This window comes from Acomys minous, assembly GCF_964271855.1.
Source record: "Acomys minous genome assembly, chromosome: 5".
NCBI lineage: Eukaryota > Metazoa > Chordata > Mammalia > Rodentia > Muridae > Acomys > Acomys minous.
Window position 1 is genome coordinate 122,704,626 of NC_140494.1, and position 22,755 is coordinate 122,727,380.

The 22,755-nt window shown below is 41.9% G+C and overlaps 1 protein-coding gene across 6 annotated transcripts in view; it reads right to left on the reverse strand.

The window, feature by feature from the left end:
* Window positions 1-22,755, reverse strand: part of IQCH (IQ motif containing H) — a 187,065-nt gene that overhangs the window by 81,591 nt on the left and 82,719 nt on the right. For 5 of the 6 annotated variants that reach the window (XM_084783866.1, XM_084783865.1, XM_084783870.1 and 2 more), the window contains 3 exons: window positions 11,864-11,947; window positions 7,905-8,080; window positions 494-766 (listed from right to left, as the gene is read on the reverse strand). In XM_084783866.1, coding sequence (XP_084639992.1) covers window positions 494-766; window positions 7,905-8,080; window positions 11,864-11,947 — 533 coding nt within the window. The remainder of the gene's footprint in view (window positions 1-493; window positions 767-7,904; window positions 8,081-11,863; window positions 11,948-22,755) is intronic. The other variant, XM_084783869.1, reaches the window with a different exon arrangement.

Consider the following 22,755-nt stretch of genomic DNA (forward strand, 5'->3'; position numbering starts at 1 on the left):
TATTAAGATGGTAAATACTGATGGCAGATTAGTCCTGGTGATTGATTAAATAACATTAACAGTACTCAGTAACTTAACTCAAAAGGTAAACATTATGGAAATTTTAGTAATTTCTAAAATGCCAGTAGAAAGATACTTTAAAACATGAACGCCACGTGGTTCAGACACATAATCATAGATTCTTGGGACGGTGAGGCAGGAGGACTACAAGTTCAAGGCCAGCCTGATAACTTACTGAACTGTTGCCTCAAAAAGTTAAAGGAGAGCTGAGGTTAAAGCCTTATCATACTTACCTACCATGTGAGAAGCCATGATTCAGCCCTCAGTATGAGAAACAAACAGAAACCAAGCAAACATGAAGGCATAATGAAGATCTCTCGAGAGCAACTCAAGCATTCACACAGTCTTCACGAGGCAGGGTTGGAGCCACATTACCTGAAGTTGTACAAGGCCAAGGGGATGAAAGACGTTTGAATAGAGCTACCCTACATACCTGTTCGTAAGTATAGATGTCATATATTCCAGGAGGCATTGGCACATTAGCATTGTCAAAGATCCGTTTACTTCCAGACTTGGAACTGTACAGGTGAACCAGCTCAGGCTCTGAGCCCAGGATGGGCACATTCAACATATCAGCCACAGCCAAATCGTCTCCGTGGAGGACCCCACCCACGATGTAGGCCTCTCTTCCTTGGATGAGATTCTTTATTCTTTTGATTGTCTTGGGACTGTACTTCAGGTGAGTGGCCAGGCACATATGATGCTTCTAGAGGATAATCAAATCACTCCTCTTAACAGGTATCTTTTTCTAGTCCCTACCCCAATATGTAATGTTGTACATAATAAATACATTATTAATAGCAGGCTGGGTTATGACCTATCCTGTTGTTTAGCGGTTTAAATTGATAAAAGCTGTTGGGGTGAGGTTCCATAATCGCTCACATCTTTAGTGTGTTGGAAATAGGCTCGCTGGGAATAGAACTAATTACTACACATCTGTATTTATTTGATCCACGTGGAATTATCCTTCTGTCAGAAGGAAAAGAGGCTGGCGGCCTTTGGATAATAGTGATTCATCTCCACCACACTTCTGGCATGGTTTAACACTAAAGCGTCTGGAAAATCAATACAAAAAAAAATGAAGGAAAAAGCCCCATGGTGTTCTTTCTCTACATAGACTCTATATAGCTTTCTAATCTGGCAACACTTCGGATGTTTCCAAAGGAAGAGGACATTTGACTTGATACCCTCCTCCCCAGTTCTCCCACAGAGCCCTCTCAGAGGACACACACTCCACAGTAATCCACAGTGGCTCCAGCCAACACTAGGGAGAGTACTTATGAACAGAAAATATTGGAAAATCTCAGTGACTCAAATGACTTTTCTAAAACAAACTTAAAAAAAATCTATTTTGACTAGGTAGACCTGGCTCAGCAAAGCCTGTGACTGACTCATTCAATTACACAAGTAATTCTGTTCATGTCTAGCAGGGATAGAGGACAGCCAGACGGTCAGCACACACCAAACCTCACGCACTGGGTTTCAGCTCACAAGGAGTGGGGCAGCACATATTCTCTCTCTTCTCTTCTCTCTCCCTCTCCCTCTCCCCCCCTCTCCCTTCCTCTCTCCCTCTCTCCCTCCTTCTTTTCTCTCTTTCCACCTGTTTTTAATCTATATTAAAGTTAATTATTTTCTACAAGCCTCCATCTTCTCATCTGTAAGATGGTGTGATGGGACCAGCCTTAGGGATGGTGTGACAATTGGATAAGATAATGCACTGTCAAGTACTTGTAATAGGGCCATGGTAGGCACTTAATGAATGTCAGGGTAATTATCATGAAAAATGTAGAGGAGGAAGTATTTCCAGGCATGGTAAGGTTTTTATAAGGTGAAGATGGGCATGGAAAAGCCATTGCCCAAGGATGGAATATTAGAACCTTAGACTAAGTTCACTGTTGTATTGCTCCACTGTATTTTTAATCTATTAAAGAGGGGGTAGTATGGAACCCCCCCAAAAAGGAGGCTGGGAACTTGTATTCAAATACATTTGGCTTTGAATCCAGCTATATTACTTATATGTATGTATGTATATATGTGAACTTAAATGTGACTTAGACTCCATGAACTCATTCTGTTAAACTAGAGTTTTTAAAAATTACTTGTATGCTAGAGTTGCTCCAAGGATGAAATAAGATCATGAACATGCACAACACTGTGACAATAGTCCAAAAATAATAGTAATAGTAAGTATTCTTATAGGGAAAACCCTCTCTTAAAAATAAAACCATAAAACATCATGCTGATCACGTAGTGCAAAGGTACTTGATCCTTGAGGGAATTCAAGGGCTTTTAGAAGGTAATACCTAGTACACTTTTAAGGAAAATTTGTTTTTCTAAGCACAGAAATGTGAATGATTGTGTTTAAGAACATCCAACCCACCTGTTCATAAATGGTTGCAGGGTATAACTTCCAAGTGTGCGAGAAAGAGATAAAAACTAGGAAGGGCTCTAGCTCTCAGAACGGATCTGCAGCTTTTTGGGTGATTTAGAACAGGCCTGCTTAAACTCTTTCCTGCTTGTCATCCCTATTTCAATGAGAAATTTTTATGCAACTCCAAGTGTTTATAAAATAGTTATACAAATCAAGCTTTTATTGGTAATAAATCACAAATTTATTTTAAAACAATTCCTTAGTATATGTATAATTGTACCACTTATTAAAAATGAAAGCAAATAATATACTAATGAGATCATATGCTTGTTCATTTTTAATAAAAAATTAAGTCTTTGCTGAATATTTGATACTGCAGGGCATAGAACATCTTCAGTATTTTATCAGAGTTGATCAGTATTCTTATTTTATAGTTATCACTATTGAAAATGCAACTTTGCATAAATGCATAATACAAAACACCAAAAGTATATATAGAGACATTTCAGAAAATACTAGAAAGTCTGTTCTAATCCCAAGCCAAAATCAATGAACAGTGCTTAAAACTATAACTCAGTCAGCAACTCAACATCCTTTATGTGTATGTGTGTATGTTCATGTAAGCTTATATGTACCATGTTTATACATGGAAGAGTGCATGAGAGCCCCTTAAACTGGAGTTACAGGTAGTTGTGAGCCACCATGTGGGTACAAGGAACCTAACCTGGGTCCTCGGGAAGAGCAGTAAGCGCTCTTAACAGCTGAGCCATCTTTCCAGCCCCTCTAATATCAGTTTTAAAAGTCAAACAGCCAAACATAATGCAATACAAAGACACAAATTTTATACCTACCTGCTAGGGAATGATGGTAGGACAATAACAAATGTCTTTGATTTCTGTAATTAAACCATATTCCTATAAAAGCAGAAAAGTTTGTATGTACAGTGTGTTTGTTAGTTTCTGTTGACTTACCAAAAGCCAGAGTCATCTGGGAAGAGAAACCTCAATTGAGGAAGTGTCCCCACTAGCTTGGCCTGTAGGTAATAAGCCTGTGAGGCATTTTCTTGATTGACAGTTGATGTGAGAGGGCTCACATTGTTGCTCATGCAGAGGACTTGGGTTAGTTTCCCAGCAATCACATGGTGTAACACAACTGCCTCACTGAACGTGATGACAACCCAGGGCAGGTGGTCCTGAGTTGTATAGAAAAGCAGGCTAAGCTGGGCCCAGCACTCAGGGAGGCAGAGGCAGGCAGATCTCGGAGTTTGAGGCCAGCCTGGTCTACAAAGCAAGTCCAGGACAGCCAGGGCTACACAGAGAAACCCTGTCTCGGGGGTGGGAAGGGGAGCGGGAAAAGCATAGAAAGCAAGCCATGAAGCAGCACTTCTCCACGGTCTCTGTCTCAAGTTCCTCCCTCCAGCTTCCTGTCCTGTTCTTGCACTGACCTTCCTTCATGATGGACTATACACTCCAAAATGAAATAAATCCTTTCCTCTCCAAGTTGCCTATGGACATGGTGTTCATCATAGCAACAGAAAGCCCAAGACACAGAGTAAGACACGAGAACCCCCAGCTGGCACTGTTTGGGGCTGAAGGATAGCTCAGAGGTTAAAAGCTACTTTTGCAGAGGAACTAGATTAGGTCCCCAGCGATCACATGGTGGTATACAGCTGTCTGAAACTCCAGTTTCCGGGGATCCAATGCCCTCCTCTGGCTTCCACTGGCATCAAGCACAAATGTGGTACAGAGACATATATGCAGGCAAAACACATTAAAAAAAAAACAACAACAAAGTTTCAATTGGCATTTGTTTGTCGTGAAGGCATGTACAGTACAAAGTGTACAGGCTGTATTGAGACTCCAGGACATTTGTGCCATGTGACATAAACAACCAAAAATGTGTTGGATTCATTATTATGTGATTTTGAATTAACAATTGGTCATAACATTATTTAGAAGCATTTCACTGTTTTCACAACCTTCATATTCAGTTTACAGCCCAGAATTAGGAAGTTGGCTATAGAACCCTCTGCCTTCCTGAAACTCACCTCCTTTCCTTATAAGTCAAATGAGAATTTGGGTAGCAAGTCTCCACGGTCCTTCGGCTCTGAAAGAACTCCTAAGAAAAGCCAGAGCACTTCCATATTTATTATGTAATTAATGTGTTCAGAGTTTCTGCTGGGGGTGATGGAAAGTTCTGAGATAGGCAGTAGTAATGTTTGTACAATGTGAATGTACATAACACTACTGAACTGTACCCTTAAAAATGGCTGAGACGATGAACTTTTACATTGTACCTATTTTAAGAAAGAAAGAAAAAGGAAGGAAGAAAAAACCCAGAACTCCTCTGAGAAGATGTAGATAATTTACTGCTGGGCCCCTCCTTCAAGGCAGGAGTTTATGTCTATGCCTCTTAGATCTGTGCAATATGACTTTTCTAATACCATTCGCATTTGAGATGCCATCTTGAGAGCGCAGTTCTGGAAACTTAGCATTCCATTAGACAACAGGTAATGGCGGCAGCTGGTCCATGTGGCTCAGCTGTGGTTGATGACCACCTGTCCTCCTGCTTACTTAATTGCTTTCCTTTTCCCTCAAATTACTTCAGTGTAAAATGTGAAACAAATAAAACCCACCCAGCACTGCTGACTTGAGTTACAATGGTGCATCTGATGATGGAGTGAGAAGCTCAAAGCTGCTTTTCCAAAGGACTCAGGTTCAGTTCTCAGCACCCACATTAGGTGGGTCACAATAACTCTAACTCTAGGGGGTACAAACTTCTGGTCTCAGTGAGCACCTACACATGCACACATATATAATTAAAAATAAAATAAACCCTAAAATAGAAGCTCAAAGTGTTTGTCATATCATCTCTCATTTGATCCATACAGCAGTCTTTGATATGGAGATGAATGGTTTGTCCAAAGTTATACAGCTCTGACCATAATGTGGAGGATTTGAACCCAGTTAGCACAGTTGGTATGCAATTCCTACAAAACAAGAAACAGAGGCCCCTGGGCTTGGGAACCGTGAAGAGGGGAAAGCAGATAGAGTAATCAAGTTCAAGCCCTGAGTACGTGTCCAGCTAGGATCGATTTCTGTCTCCTCCAGCCTTACATCGCTCTGCCACAAGCACTCTCTCTAGCTCTGTGTCATTGCTCAGCATGCCTTAGTCTTCAGGCGTGATGGTGTCATAGCATTATCTTCAGTGTGTGCTTAATAACGATTCAAATGTGAGTAAGTGACAGCAGAGGACACGCTACTGACTTGAGGTCTTGTGAGACCATGAGGAGAAAGTCAGCATCATCAGTCCCAGAAAGCAGATTATCATAGAGGAAAAAGACCTAGAATGTTCCTAATTCCCTTCCTTATGGCTACTTTTGCTTTACCACCACTTATTTCTTATTTTTTGACCTAAGACAAAGATAGTTGTTTATAATATCTTCATAATCATTTGAATGTTCCAAAAAATGTTCCAAAATAGACATGATGTGTTTTATACAAGCACACTTACCATTACAAATTCTAGCTTCACATAGTAACTTGGAGAAATGCACAGACAGATTTTTGGCACGCTTTAAAACATCTCCTCAAAGCCATCCATTTGAATGAAAATCAGCACTGACACAATCTCTCAGACCATTAAAAAGAAATAAAGTGATAGCTAAGCAGGAGCAGAACTGATTTGAAAGGGAGAGTTTAATTTTTGTGTTTTAAAGTGTTGATTGCCTATGAGTGATTAATCACTTGAATAATTTGAATTTAAGTTCCAGGCAGCAATATTAAGTACTTCAGATCTGCCTACCTGTTTCTGCTCACCAGTGCAGCTCAGGCCGTCAAGGGTGCTGCTGCCTGGCTCTCGCTTCTGGGCGGAAAGGGCATTGATTGCTAGGGCAGCCTTTTCAGACATGAAGACTGTAGACCTGGAAAGGGCCGTGGAGTTACCCAATCCACCCCACCCCCCATATCATAGATGAAGAACAGAGGAAAAGAAAGCTAAGGAGGCTTGCCCAAGGCCACTGGGTCATCCACAAACAAAGCAGTCATTCCAGTGTGTAAGAGTGACCCAATGGAGACAGAGTTTGGTTCATGATCTGGCCCTACCAGGGATACTGAAGTAGAAAATGAGTTTTGGTTTCTGTGCCCATAAAAGGAGAACAATAGTGTGAGGCTTCAGTGAGTAAATGCATGCTAAGAATCCGGGAGCGTTGCTTTGCTGACTGCCTTTCACAAATCCCCTTCCCCGCTCCAAATCTCTTCAACTTCAGATACACAGTCACTCTCTGCTGGCAGCTGGCAGGGTTAGCTTGAGTTTCTGGCTCTGAGAATACCAACAGTTTAACTAAACACAAATGGGTTTGGGTGTTTTTCTTCTTTGCTTCCTAACATCCACATCGGTTGTGCCATTGAGGGCACATGATAGCCAGGAAGCACCAGAGACGCTGCATTTGATGGAGGATGTGAAAAGGCCCCAAGAGTAAAAGAAGTTGTGGTAGTTTGTACTCGTCCTCCTTTTTCACAGCAGATGTGCCAATGGAGCAGAGCTCGGCAGAACACTATCAGGACTTCTGAGGTGACCGCCCTGAGATGTCAGTCTTGATTGAAAAGAGTGAATGTAGAAGGCACTTCACTGAACATATACAAAACTGGAATGCTACAGCAGCAGCACATCCCTTCCCCAAAGCCCCAGTGGAACTTTCTGGAATTCAGTTCCCCTCTCTACCAACACTTTCTCTGGTAATGTGACTATGGTGTACCTCGTCTATAAATGGAGGGTGTTATCAATTAGCTAATGAACACTCTTTCTTTTTGAAACAAACTTCAAAACTGGACAGCCCTTTAGAGAATAAAATATGTATAGGGATATATGCTCTTGTTAAAACGTGAAGTCCCTTTCAACTCAACCATTGTACTGCCATTTATTAGAACTCTGCCCTCATGTTTCCAGCCCTTGTGCAGGGATAAGAGTCCATGCTGTCCTTTACAAATCAGTACGTTAACATGTAAGCCTTGTTCATGTAGAACCATGCAATGTGGAACAGCGAACCTACTTCCCCTAATGGAATGAAAGTATGGAGTAACAAGGAATACCTGTGTGAGGGTGAGAAATTGGGGGCCCTGGTCCACATTCTCTTCCTGAGTGCATGGGCCTGGGCAGCCTTTCACTGTCCTGGGGAACTCCATGTAGATTAAGAAAAAGGGTGATAAATGCTATAAATCTACCCATTTGATTGTACCTCCCTGGAGCTGCAATTAGGCTTCAGCCACAGAGAAACTGGACGGGGCAGCTCAGCTAAGTTTGAAAGTTAAGCTGTGGTATTTATCTCCTACAGTCCAACTAGTAGTCTAATCAGCAAAGCTGTTAAACTTGCAGTAATATTTCACTGATGTGTACCAGAGCATTGCAAGTTATAAAATTTCCAATTTAATTTTACTGCATCCCTGAAGCCATAGTAATTAGAAGACAAACTCACAGTGAAGATGTTTACAGCTTCAGGGGTGATAATTTTGATCCTGTTCTGCAGGTCACTCCTATCCTCATAGTACCCCGATTTGACAGCTGCTTGTAGACTCAGGAGTCTTTTGTAGTACAGCTTTAACTCATCATTCATGGGATGGGAGCAGATGTAGATGACAGAGACGTTGTCATCTAAGAAACAACAGGCACAATGTTAATTACTGATAGAAAGGTAAATGACATGATGAACCCCGGCACCCAATTGACATTACAGTAGTTTAAAACAAAGAGCATATCTAAAAGCCACAGCACAGTTAATTTAGGTTGGCTTTGCCTGTGCATCAGCAAGCTAAAGCAGCCCTCCTGCATGAAATCGTTTCTCTGGGGAAGATACTACCACCGAGGAAATGCGGAGAACTGTGAGGGAACAGGAAAGCAAGCTTTCAGGTAATGCCCAGGGATATAACGTAACCATTCCCGTTAGCATCATTGGGAGTGTATCCCATGCAGGTCAGCAAATTATCACACCGTGCTATTGGCTTTAGAAAGCTGAGGAAATTTCAGTGGCATCCTTTGCTTGGATTTGACAGGGCCAGTTCAGGAAAGGCCTTGACAGAATAAATATGCTGGTTATGACCAGCAGTGATTCCTTCAGGAAACCACCCTCTCCAGCCCTAGACCCAGAGCGGATATAGTGTTTCCGTAGCACATCTAATGATTCCTAGGCCAAAGAAAGCACTGCCCCAACTTCAGTCCTCCTGAAGGTGTGCTTCTTACTATACACACAGAAAGTCCTAATTAAATGTCTGCTCCAAATGGAAAAGTGAGATGACATTACTCACTCTGTGCTGCTGCACAACATTTTAGGGCATAGGGGTGGAAATTAACAGCCAATGAAATTATTAGTTCATTCATAAAATAACTAACTAATCTAGATACAAATAGGAACGGAGCACTTGGCCCAACACCCCAAGGAACCTAAAGATCAAAGCGACTGAGATGTTAAGCCTACAGGGAACAACCATCTCACATGCACAAGTCACAAGGGTATTAGAAGAAGTTCAGAGGAGGGAGGGCTGAAAGTGTCATCTTGGGCTGGGTAGGTCAGGAGGGGTTGCCAGCCTGCTTTGTATAGTTTGGAAGACTACACAGAACAGGGACTGATTAAATTCTAGTCTAGCATCCTTAGGGTCCTGGGCACATTGGTCTCTTCATTTATAAAGTAGGGGGTTAAATTATCTGGGTATACAGTTTTAGGGTGTTCAAAGGAAGGAAACAGAAGTGTTGACCAAATGGCACAGCCACTGTGACTCCCTGCCATGCCCTCTGCACCTGGGCTCCTTTTGATCCATCCCTTAACTTAATATGAGGGGTGTCATTTGCTGTCCCTGCTAATTTTTCAGTCTATTAATCCAAGCTCCCTCTTCGTGAGACATGAGACAGGGTTGCATGTAGCCCAGGCTGACCTTTAGCTCACTATGTAGTAGAGTCTGGCCTTGAACTCATGATCTTCCCATCTCCACCTCCTGCGCGCTGAAATTGCAGATGTGTGTTGCCTGTGCAGTGCTGGGGATCAAAGCCAAGGCTTTATGCATCTAGGCAACCTCGTCCCCACCTGAGCCGCGCCATCAGCATTCACCAAGCTCCTTAAATTCAAGGTTTATATTTTATATGTCCTCCAAGTCACAGTATAGTGACTCCCTAGGAATTGCATAAGCATTCGTGGTTGGCTGGGGCTTTAGGAGAATGAAGATACTTAGATGGTTGAATGTTTTGTTCACTTAGGGAGAAAAATGGCATGTAGGAGAAATCTATCCCTGTGAAGACAGAGTGTCTTTTAAATTAGCCCAGTAAGAGGCTGGTATAGAGGTGGTTCATATATGTAAATATTTTAGGGGCTACCATTTTATTTTGAAAGCAGATTGCCAGATTTATAAAAGTCAAAATAAACAAGCTGAACAGACAGTAATTAAATAACTTGCATCCAATTGCTGATTGATCACATTAGTTATTGCCAGCCTTATGTTGGAGAGGAAACTAGTATCTTACCAAACTAGAGTCTAAAAACCAAATGTGTGTTGTTTTGTTGGTTTTTGGTTTTGTTTTTAAAGAAAAGCATAATGGAATAAGATATAAAAGCAAAAAAAGCTATAGTAACAGAAGAATTTTACTTGGAAAGAAATCTCTAGGTTTCAAATAACAGGAATTTAAATTGAGAATTTCACCTTTCCTGTTCATGTCTGCCAAACCAATACACATCACTAACTCCAACATCCAGGTGAGTGTAATTTCACTATGAATCTACAAGCACAGTTAATTGACAGTTATGGAAAGGGACTGTTATGGAGACAAAAGTTTCTTTGATTGGTTGTCAAAATCAGTTCCTGTCTTTACTCATCTAGCAATGGAAAAGTACTAGCCATGGGGACCCTACTGGACAGCCCCACCGTGACAGCCAGTACCCAGTGTGATCAGACTACCCTCATTTCCCTCCCGAATAAGCAGGAAGAGCAATGCCCTTTACCAGTAATTAACAGAATAAAAGAAGCTTTATTCTGTTTTCCACCCAAATCATCTTATTTAGTTTACTTTTTCCCCCTATTTTTATTTCACAAGAAAGCACTTTTACCTCAGCACTGCCTCTAAACTGCTCTCCTCCTGAGGAGGCCATGTTTACACTGCTGCACCACAGTAATAATATACCAGAAAAAAGCACAGGCTCTCAGAAATGCCCGTGCTGCAGCACGTTTTCTTTGTAGGTGCAGACCAAATTATTGGATTATTCAAAACAGTAACCTAATACTTTTTTCTTCTGAAATAAGGAACTTCTATAAAGATAACCCTTTGTGATGGCTTGTACTATATATAGAAGGGTATATAAAAAGCTGAGGAAAAAATAATTCAAGTAAATCAGAGCAAAGTCTGCCCTCTGCTGCGCCAGTGGTCCCAGGCAGGCAGGCTTTTAGTTGGAATAGCTCAGCGCTAACAAGTCAATCTCACATCACTAAGGGGCTTGATGTTGTGTGATGCTGAAACATAGCATTGGTGCCTAGATAACATATTAAAGCAATTATACTATTATTATTTTAGAACACTGTAAATTTCTAGTACTGATGTATTTTTGTTACCAAATGGCATTTATAAAATAATAATGATGATGAAGTATCTATGAATCATGTAAAGTATGTCATTCCAGGGACCCAGCTAAGCTGGCCATTGATAATATAAAATTCTTCCTTGTATTGCTTAAATAAGGCACAAGCAATTGTATTTTAACAAAACAAAGAAGTTCTTATTAACTTCTAAAAATCAAATTTTTATTTAACCCTTGACTTTGGGCCAGTTCCTCACAAACTGGCTTTATTTATTGGATATGCTTTGTAATCTTTTTTTTTTTTTTTTAAGCCAGGATTACAACCTGGCCTTGACATCCATGTATTTTCTTGTCTTGGATCCAGGTCTGTGACTGGGAGCTGACCAAACAGCACCAGCACTTAACTTGTACAGAGACATTTCCATCTGGCCAAGCCTTGGACTCCTAAGAATTCCTTCTGCAAGGCGCTCCATGTTTTCTCACAGATCTGTCTTTGTTTACCTCTTGTTCTTACAATGAAAGCACAGTGCTTCCTATGGGACACCACTTTCTACTCATTGTCTAGAAGACGGAATAGACAATATTGACACAAATAGGGAATTTTGATCCAATTCACTGCAAGGAGTCAATAAATCAAGATTATTTAAGTCTATCCAATAGAAACTGTTGTTTGAAAAATAATTTAGAAGACTATTCACATAATTGTTCAAGCAATTTAAAATTAAGGTTGACTGCACTGTAAATCTGTTACTTAAAATAATCAGAAAGTAATTAGAAAGTTTTCTTTTCTTATAGAGGGGGAAATAACTTAAAAAGAAATATTTCACCAATACCTACTTAAAAGTTGTGGGAAGTCATTGATGTACAACTATTTACTGTACCTAGGATGTCACACAGCCTCCCCAGCTGCATGTTCTGGTCTATGTCCATATCTGCAATGCGTTTTCGCAGAGACTGGGAATATCCTAAAAGACAAAGAAAGTGCCAACAGACAAACAGCACATCAGCATAGAACAATGGCATATGGGAATTTCAAAATGTCATAGTCTGCATTTTTAGGGTCAATTTTTTTTTCTCTGCAGCATCTTACAGAAACAGTAAGCTCCTAAGGATTCAGTCCGCACTTCTCAGAAACTAAGCATGTAAGATGAGCTAGGCAGCATGCTCTGCAATAGAGGGTCTTGTCTTTCAGTGCCCGCAAAGCTCCGAGAATCAGGACTACAAATACATGGAGAAAATATCTGCCATTTAACATGAGTGTTCGGAAAGACATCTGAGAATGTTAGGGTCAGGCTCAAGTGATTGCTTTGGCTTCAAAAATCATGCACCCCTTTGAAGCTGGGTCCCAGAATTGTTCTATACAGAGTTCAGTCAAACCCCTTGCTGTCAGAAACATGTATATGAACTGACATATCAAGGAAGCTATCAGTCAGCAGAATGTTTAACCTTCAAAGGGCAAGAAAGGTCAAGACATTTACTTTGTCGGTACCAAGAAAGTCCTGAGGTTCTTTTGTTTTTACTGAAGATGGGCAAAGGGAAAACACTCATGTCACCACTGTCCAAAAATCCCCACAAAAGAAGTAACAGCTTCTGCTCAGATATCAGGCCTTTCTAAAAAGTGGATCCAAACATGAACTCGAAAGGGATGCATCCTCACAAGCAGGAAGAGGTGCTTGTTATGAGCTGAAGGTAGAACACTCTGAAAAAAATAAAACCGCGTTGCACATTTTTGAGAGATGCTTCCATGCCTCCTTGTGGTTACTGAGCCCAAACACATGTCTGGAGTGCAACTGCTGCAGAAAAAAGGGACTTTATAGATGAGTTCAAGATAGGAAACACGTTCCTTTTCCAGCATAAGGAGAACTGTGGCAGTGGGGCTTCAGACCAAATGAACTCTGACAATTGCCTCTTTGCTTTGATGTTAGTGTTTAAACACCAGGCAACATCTGAAAAGCAAAAGAGTTTACAATTCATCTGAAACTCTCTTTGTTCGATGCATATGAACTTAAGAACTAAAGAAACAGAACGACCAGTGAGTGGCTTGAGTCATTTTAGAAAATGACTATTAATTTCTCAAATAATTTAGAGAACCACTCCACATGTGGAAGTGAACAGAGGTAGACAGGATTTCAATATTGTTTTTATTAATGTGTGATCTGTAACTCTTAGGGTTTTGTGTATTTACATTCAATCTATTCAGGTACGGGTCTTAAAAGATCTATTAGGAGATAACATATCTTAGGTCATAAAAAGATAAGGGAAATGCTTAAGGAATAAAGTGTGGACAAAAACATGCCTGAGACGATTCCATGTCTGCATCTTCTTTCTAAAGATAAAAGGCACACACGAGATTTCTCATTAAGATGATGTCCAACTTAAAATGTAAAAGATGTTTGATCACTTTGTAGCCACCTGTGAAGCGTGAGTAAATCTGTGTTTCATTCCTGTGCTTGAGGTCAGTCTTCCAACAAATTACCTGGTGGCTCTTTTACCACTCAACAAGGATGCATATTAAGTACAGAGCTAAGAGAACTGGGTACTTAGCCCAATTCATACACTCATTTTCTGTTATCAATCTCAGAACACTGTTATAGACAATCACATGAAGGAACAGATAAGAAAATGTTTTGGAAATTTCAAAGTACAGTCATATAAAATATAAGGTATTTTAATGTTCTGAGGTGTGTGCACTTCCAAAGCACAAGACATATTCCATGATAAGCAACATGGACTTTCTGTGACATGCAATGTATACATAATCAATGAAACAAAACTTGGAAGGCATTTTTTTTAGATTTATTTTTATTTACACATACGTGTTTGAATGGGTATGTGAATATGCATGCATGTGTCTATGTATGCTGTGCACATGCCAGGAGAGAGCATCAGATCCCTTGGAGCTGGAGTTACAGGCACTTGCGAGCTGCCTGATGTGAGCGCTGGGACCTGAACTCTTAACTCTGCTCTTAACTACTCAGCCAGCCTCAGGGAATCATTTTTGGGTTCTGTTTTGTTTTGTTTCAAAGCCAAGGGGTGTGTGTGTGTGTGTGTGTGTGTGTGTGTGTGTGTGTGTGTGTGTCCCCACAAGGTATATTTATTGGTAACAGGTGAGACCTCTTACAATGCTGGTAACATAGATGAAATACAATTGTTATTTAGCCAGGCAAATATCAGCAAGGACACTGTGGCTTTCGGGTGTTGAGCAATGTGTCCTGTGTCACTGAAACATCATATTTTAAAATATAACCACATTCCCAGGAACCTATGAGGGTGACACTAAGACTACTAACAGTGATATGGACCCTGAAATGGCAGTCTCCTGTGACCAGGCAGGACTTCCCATGGAGGGACTGGGACATCAACTCAGCCACAAAGCCTTCAGCCCACGATTTGTCCTGCTTACAAGATGTACAGGGGTAAAGATGGAGAAGTTGAGGGAATGGTCAACCAACAACTGGCCCAGCTTGAGACCCATGCCATGAGAGAGCCCACTTGGATACTTTTAGAGATATTCTGCTATACTTGCAGACAGGAGCCTAGTGTCTGAGAGGTTTCACCTAGCAACTGATGGAAAAAGATGCAGAGACCCACTCACAGGCAAACATTAGAGCTTGGAAAATCCTGTTGAAGCAGGGAAGGAAGGATTGAAGGAGCCTGAGGGCCCAAGGACACCATAAGAAAACCTACAGAAGCAACTAACCCGTGCCCATAGTTCACAGAGACTGAACTGCCAACCAGAGAGCATGCACCAGACAGACCTAGGCCCCTCTGCACATGTGTAACAGTTGTGCAGCTTGGTCTTCATGTGTGACTCCTAGCATCAAGACAGGGGCTGTCCCTGCCTCTGCTGCCTGCCTTTGGATCCCTTTCCCTAGCTGGATGGCCCTGCTGTCCAGCCTCAGCAGCAGAAGATGTGCCCAGTCCTACTGCAACTTGACATGCCAAGGCTGGTTGATATCCATGGAGGCCACCCCTTTTCTGAGGAGAAAGGGAGAAGGGGTAGACAGCAGCTGGGAGAGAAGGGGGGAGGGGCTGGGAGGAGAGGAGGGAGGAAAAGCTGTGGTTGGATATAATCCAAATACATAAATTAATAAAGAGTATAATTACAAAGGTATAGTTACATCAAAGGCCAGACTAGGAACACTGGAAGTTCAGCCTTCTCCAGTACAGCGGAGGAAATCAGGGATCGGTGTTTTGGCCAAGATCACCTAAATCTATAAATTCTTTTTTTTATTATAAATCTTATATATTTCAGGTACTTCATATTCTGCTCTTATGACCAATTTAAATACATATCATACAAGAGAAGACCTCTCCGCAAATGGCAGCAGAAAATTACAGAAGGGGAAAACGTTTTTTAAAAATAATTTTCTGGGGCTTGACAGATGGCTCAGAGGTTAAGCACAACACCTGTTCTTCCAAAAGTCCTGAGTTCAATTCCCAGCAACTGCATGGTAGCTCCCAACCATCTATACTGAGATCTGGTGCCCTATTTTGGCGTGCAGCCTCACATGTGGGCAAAACACTGTATACTTAATAAACAAATAAATCTTTTAAAAAATACTTTTCCATGTTAAATTTCTATTTTTGTGGCAGGCATCTTAATGCCAGAGCCTGTGTATATGCTAGGCTATGCGCAAAAGGAAATATGGTTGTTTACCAATGACCTTAAAATAAAGAGACTGTTCTCCATATTCTGGGTACATATGATACAACAGATATCCTTAAGAGTAGGGGAGTAAGGCAGAAGAGTAGTAGGAAATTAGGAACAAAACAATACAAGGCAGGCACAGGCAGTTACAGTGCTGTCGGCCTTAAAGACGGAGGGAGAGGACCAAGCGCCTTTGTGGACGTCTCTGTGGACAGTGTCTGTAGTTTGAAAGGAACCTTATTTTCCCGTCAGGCCCCCAACAAAAATTATAGTTCTACTACCACTTTTATTTTAGCCCCCCCCCCTTTAGACTTCTGAGCCACAGAACTGCAAAGTCGTACACTGGTGCGCGTGTAAGAGCCAGCAGAGGGTGTCTGACCCTGGAGCTGCAGTCACAGGGGACGTGAGTTGCTCAGCGTGGATGCAGGAAACTGAACTGCTCGGCAGGAGCAGGAAGCACTCCTAGCTGCAAAGGCATCTCTCCAGCTTCCAGCTGCACTGTTTTAAGACAGCAAGTCTGTAGCACTGTCTTCCCTCGCTCCCACGAAGGTCCACCCTTCTCAGACACCCTGCCTCCCTTCTCGCTTTTGACTGAAAGATGAGAAGGCTAAGATCCCCAGCACCCGCTATAAAGTCATTAAGTGTTCCCTTCATTCATATTTACTCTTTAACCCCAGCTGAGCCGAACTAAAAGATCAAAAGAAACCTCATTTAAGTGTGGGAACATTATTATTTCTTCTATAAGCACAAAACTACCTGAATCCAGCTTCATCTTATGCAGCTGATAGGCCCTTGCATCTCACTAATCTTTCCTTTTCTCTTTCTTTCTCTCTTTCCTCCTTCACTCCTTCCTTTCATTTCTCCTTCTTTGTATGTGGTGTGTGTATGTGTGCGCCATGTGTGTGCCTGTGGGGGTGGGGAGGGGAGCACAGGCTAGAGGTTGAAATTGGGCATCTTCCTCTTTTGTGGTCCTCCATATAAACAGCATTTCTCTGAATCTAGAACTCACAGTTTTGGCTAGACTGGGCGGCCAAGGCCAGGCACCTCCTGTCTCCATCATCTCCCCAGCACGTGAGCGTTAGTAGGTCTGCCTTTCGTGTGGGCGCTGGGACTCCGGACTCAGGTCCCTATGCAGCAAGCACTTTAGCTACTGAGCAGTCTCCCCGGCCCCACCACTCTGTGTTCTTTGAAGGTGGTTCTTGACCTCTTTTCACTGCCATTCTCTTGCACGCTTAATCTTCACTTTAAAAAAAAAAAAACTTAACCACTGCAGGCTCCTTTGCTTGCTTGTTTTCTCCTCCACCACCCTAGCTCACAGCCAGTAGAGCAGACACTTGTGGGATCCACAACCAAATGAGGGAACAAAATGAGTCTTATTCAAAGACTTGGCCAAGTCCATCCTTAGCCCTTTCTCTCGTGTGCTTTCTTCATCCCCATCCTGTCATTCTACAACTGTGTAATCTAGAGAATTTATGGTAAGTTCAAAAAATAGCAAGAGGGGCTTGTAAATTTTTCTGGGTCATTATCATCATAGGGGGAAAAAAAACCCAGAAGTGGCAGAGAGAGGCCCTCTGTCTTCCTCTTCCTTCGGAGGAGCCTGGCTTCTTTTCTCCTGGCTATTCTTATCACCTGCAAACCATCCCCAGTTGGTTTCATGGGCTCTGTTAGTTAGTTTGTTTGTTTCTTCAAGACAAGGTTTCTCTGTGTAGCCTTGGCTATCCTGGACTCATTTTGTGAGCCAGGCTGGCCTCGAACTCAGAGATCCACTTGCCTCCCCCTCCCCTGAGTGCTGAGATTACAGGTGTGCACCATCATGCCTGGCTTGGTTTCTTGGGGGTTTGTTGTTGTTGTTGTTTTGTTTTGTTTTTGTTTTAACAAGGTCTTAATATGTAGTTCTGGGTAGCCTGGAGCTTTCTGTGCAGACTGGGCAGGAGGGCCTTGAACCCACAGAGATCTGCTTGCCTCTGCCTTCTGAGATATGGGATAAAAGGCATGCACCACTGTAGCCATCTAGAATGTACCATCTTGTCCCAAGAAAGAAGTTGAATGTATGACTGTCCCCACTTCACATCAAAGAAGGATACTAGTGAGCTGTCTCTCTGAAGTTATCCCACTATTTTGGTCTTGTACTAAAATCTAAATCTATGATGCTCATTGTTGGTCGCTGGCAATGGTGTCTGTGTGTCCTCACTTCTACCTTCCCCCCACCCCCCCCACCCCTTCCCCAGTGCTATACTTCCACAAACACCTAGCAGATAATGCAGACTGCTTCTTTGCCAGCAGGGGGCGTATTCCTCTAGTACTGGCTTTTCTTCCAGTGCAAACCACAGAAATTAAGAGTACATCCAAGGCCACAGGAGGCAAACTGACGCGCCTCCCTGCAAGGCCTCCATTGTTGTAGCAGATCGCATGATGCTGAACGCTTAGCCCCATTACCTGGTGGCTAACTCTTAGCTCCTCTGTTCTTTAAATACTATCTCTTACTGCGGTATTCAAAGCAGAAGAGCTGACTCCTGACGGCCAGCTGTTTAGTCATCCAAGTAGGTTAGATGGTCCGGTAGTAGATATCGGCCTATTTCCCCCGTTTTGAACACATCACATCCTACCTGTGGCTCCCGTTGCTATAACAGCTGCGCCAGTCTCTCCACTCTTTCTCTTTTACTAAAGAAAGCATACTGGGTAGAAGCCAAGCTAGACAGACAGTATTGCAGAGGAAACCCAGAACTGCTCCCGTTGATTAAACAAGCTTTGACATCCCAGTGGTTAAAAATAAAATAGGTGCACATGACAGACGTAACACATGACTTGTAATAATACAGGGACCTGTGGTATAGACAATTGGGTTATAGCCATATTTTAGTGACTCAGACCAGTGTGAAAGCACAAGATTCAAGAGAGCAGGGGGTAGAAGTCAAGAGCTTGGGAGAGATCCCTGCTAAGCCACTTATATCATATATATACTGTGCCAGTTTAGTTAAAAATTAACTGTTGTCTTTGGAGGCAGTAGAAAAAGGCTAGAGGATTTTGTTAGGAAGGCATAATAAACATAGTAGGTAAATTAGCTAAGTTTTGAAAACATTCTCAAACAGATTCACTGTCAAAAAGATGACCCTTCCTGCTGTTCCAGCTAAAGCCAGTGAGTCTCAGATTATGGTCTGAGGGCTCTGAGTCCATTTTTGGGCTCTCTACAAGGTCATACTGTTTTCAGAATGATTCTGAGAAGTTCCTTGGCCTTTTCAAGGCAACTCATTCCGCACAAGTCCTAAAGCACAGAGAATTTATTGGCGCACAGAGTCTAGGCTAGAGCAACATGTAATGCCACCGCACTGAGCTCAGCACCCAGCCAAGAAGACCCACAGCCATTCTTCCCCTTTCCAAATCGTTAAGCTCTGAAGGGTTGAATTTTCTACATTTCAACCTAAACAACACAAGTAACAGGCTGAATACAGAGACACAAAAATCCAGCCATACTTATCAAACTAATTGTGCTTTTTTGGGGGGGGGGAAGATAGTTGTTGTTTTTATATAGTTCAATGCTGGTAATGTCTTGATTTCTCACTTGTAATTTCCTTCCTCCCTTTATCCTTTCCTCCTTTCTCTCTGTCTCTCCCTCTCCCAGACAGAGAGAGAATCTTGCTATGAAACCCAATCTGACTTCAAATTCTCAATCCTCCTGCCCCAGCATCCTCAGTGCCAGTATTACAATAAATGCAGAAAACAAGGACAGACAGAATTCACTTAAGTTCCTTAGGGTCTTCAAGTCTCACTTTGGGTATAAAGGGGCCCTGAGACAAAATGTCTGTGAACTACTCATCAAATTTCAATGTTTTAAAGACAGTTTGTGAAGGAGATTTCACAGAGTAGATCTTTATGTAGTATATTACATTTATTCTAGCCCAAAATAATCCATTTAATGAAAATTCTGTGAGCTTGTGCCACTGTGAGCTTGGCACCTACTTCAGTGCCATTTCTCTGTATTGTGGTTCAGTGTTAGGCAACTCAAGACCAACTGGTTACCCTCATATTATGGAATCCCTTGACAAACTCTGATCAAATCTGTGAGTGAGTGCTGACTTGGGTTACTTGTTTGAATGCACCATGGAAAACTACAAAATGTTTTCATTTTAGTCTGTGCTTTGAAGAAAGTAAATGCTTACATGGTCTTTGTCTTACTGTAAAAGACTTGTCTATCTCTAGAAAAGGCTGTCAAGGAGACCTTGACTGTACATTCTTCTGACCTGAGGTTCCAGCGTGGCATCCCTATCGCTTACCTATGGATGCCATACTACCTGCCAAAACATACGCTGAAGCCAGACAAGATTGGATGGAAAGTTCCAACTTCCTATCTCAAAGTATAGGGAACATACTCTATCGAATCTTTGAGTTGGTAACTAATACATGAGAGTGGAGAGGTGCCAGTGTGCTTCGAGGCACAGTGCAGACTGGCCTCCCGTCTGTGCCCTTGGTAGTAGCAGTGTGCCTGCCTTGCTTACAGGGAACTCTGCTTTCAGCTCCTGGCTTGGGAAGTAAAGAAACTGAAGCTAGGAAGCAACCTTCCCATCAGGCTTTGGGGTATTCTACGGCATCCTCACACCAGAGCCTTCCTATCTTCTCCTTTAGGCTTTGCAATGGTGTGGGTGGTCACCTGAGAATGTAGTTCATGAACTTTACAAAACCAATATTCACAATTTTTATGGAATGGAGCATTTTGGAGACCCCCTAATTGTGTTAACATCAAGGACAGTTTGCTGAACTAATGCCTGGGGGAAAAATAAAACTATGTACATTATTTTTAGCCATTAAATCAGTTGGCCAATTGGCAATGAAATAAACATTACATGGAGGAAAGTACAAAATGAAACCACTTCAGTGTGTCTTCTATTTGCATTCTAAAAGAGGGGGAGAGGAGAGACTCACAGTGGCCCCAGATTTCAGCTGAAACCTCAGCACTCAATGCCTGGGATAGCCCACTTAATGTCCATATATCTTCTAAATGCCACTGGACTTAGGAAAATAAAAAATAAATAAATAACCTGAATTTGGGAATAGCATCAATTTATGTACTGTAACAAAGAGGTGCAGGGGACAAATTAAAAGTAGAGAAATAACCTGACCAAAGAAACTGCAAGCCGAATTGGTTGGCAGGTTTTATTTAGACCTTTTTTTTTTTTTTTTTTTTTTTAGGGAAATTAGGATTCTTTGTTGCGGTTTCTTCTTCTTTGACTGATAGATTATGCTTAAAATAGACCCGGGTTTTCTATTTCTGCTATGAACCATAGAAGATTATTCTGTTATAATTATATTTCATTAATAAAAATGATGAAAATATGCAATATCCAATTAAGAGATCAGCCTACATTTTTATCTTATGAAATTACAAGGCCAATCAGTTTCTGTGGACAATCAGTCAGTTGCGCTCCACCTTCGCTGTAGGCTAAAAATAGCTACAAATATTTGTCATTCCTAGGAATACTACCTGAAATACAGCCAATCAAAATTGTAACTTCCCTTTTCAAGGTGACATAATATTACTATTTTCAGACTATAGATTTTAAAATACATTATAGTATTTTGCAGAATGTTACCAGCAGGCCATCTTTTCTGTATTTGGGGAATGCAATTACCGCTGTAGGTGCAAACCCAGAGCAAATAGCCACGTGTCTCCAACGGTAGTGTGTTCTACACCTTTCACTACTTCACCATAAGATCAAATAAGTGTGTACAGCCCCAACGGGCTGGGAGCATGGTGTAATTACCGCTAGTGAGCCCTACCACAAATGCCTGTAAGAGAGAAACAGGACAGTTTAGGAAGTGCTAAAACAGCTTGCCTGAGCCTGATGATCTGACCAACTGGTTTTGACTAGCAAAGTGCATTTACCTGCACTCTGGAAGTGAAATTATTATATGGAATAGAATGGGATGGTTTATTTTTTGTTTTGATTTTTTTCTTACGTGCTTTCAAGAAATAATTTCACTTCCATTTTTAGGAGCTATTGCAATGAGTGTCTGGCCTATGAGACAAAGAAACCATGTTGTATCTGTCTGAGATCTTTGTGTAGTCCCACGGGTAAGTGGCAGACAAGAAAAGGGTACCTGACATATTAAAAAGAAAACATACGTATGGTTTAAGAAGTCTGCCTGTAGAGTAAGGGAGATGGCTTAAGGTTATTAACTGACTTTAAGGGCCCAGAGTCACTTTGGGAAGCATGGAGCACGGGCTGCGGGAACAAGCTCACCGTGAGGTGGAAGTGCAGCAGGCTTTTGTGCACACTTCCCTGGGAACGAGCCTGAGCTTGCTCCTGTCTCATAAAAATACACAATTAGCAATTCTCCTTGAAAACTGGTATTTTTGTTATTTGCACACAAACACCACAATGGTGAAGACCTCATACTGATTATGAGTTTATTTATACTAAATATGCATAATATGAAAGAAAACCGTTTTAATCACATTTAAAAGCATGCTTTTGTAATTCAATGTTTATGATCAGGTCATTTTCCCCTTAGTTTATATTCATCAAGCTCCTTTGACAGGATATGAAACTTACACTGAGATTTCAGGTACTGCCCTGCTTACACTACTGTGCAGGTCACTTCTTACTTCTTTGGGGGTTCGTTTGCATCGGGCATCTTTGCAGCAGGGAGGGTTTAGGAGTAGTTTTTGATTTTTTGAGGGTGAGTCAAAAGTGGGGTGTAGGAGGGAGAAGCTTGAGGAACGGTGCCTGCAGTAGCCTCGTGCTCACCAGCATTCTGAAGCGGGCAGAGGGGCTCAGTGCTGTGAGCACTCAGGGGGCCCCACTTCAGTCCCAGCTCTCAGTGAAACAGAGAAAGCAAAGCAAGACCCCTGCATGCTAGCAGGCAGTGTGCAGTGAGAGGCAGACGCGAGAGCCCCTGCACCATCCCAAGTCAGGTAATTGGGTCTTCAATTAGCCTCTCAGGTTGTAATCTATTACAAGCGTAATTTCTGTGTGTTAGCAGACTCTGTGTGCAAAAGTGGTCTCACCAAAACCCAAGCATAAGTTAGGATGGGATTCAGGTCTGTCTTCACTTGGCTCTAAGCACAGAAGGGTAAAAGCCAAGGCTCTGACGCGCCAGCATTTCCTCATGGATTCCCACAAGTCC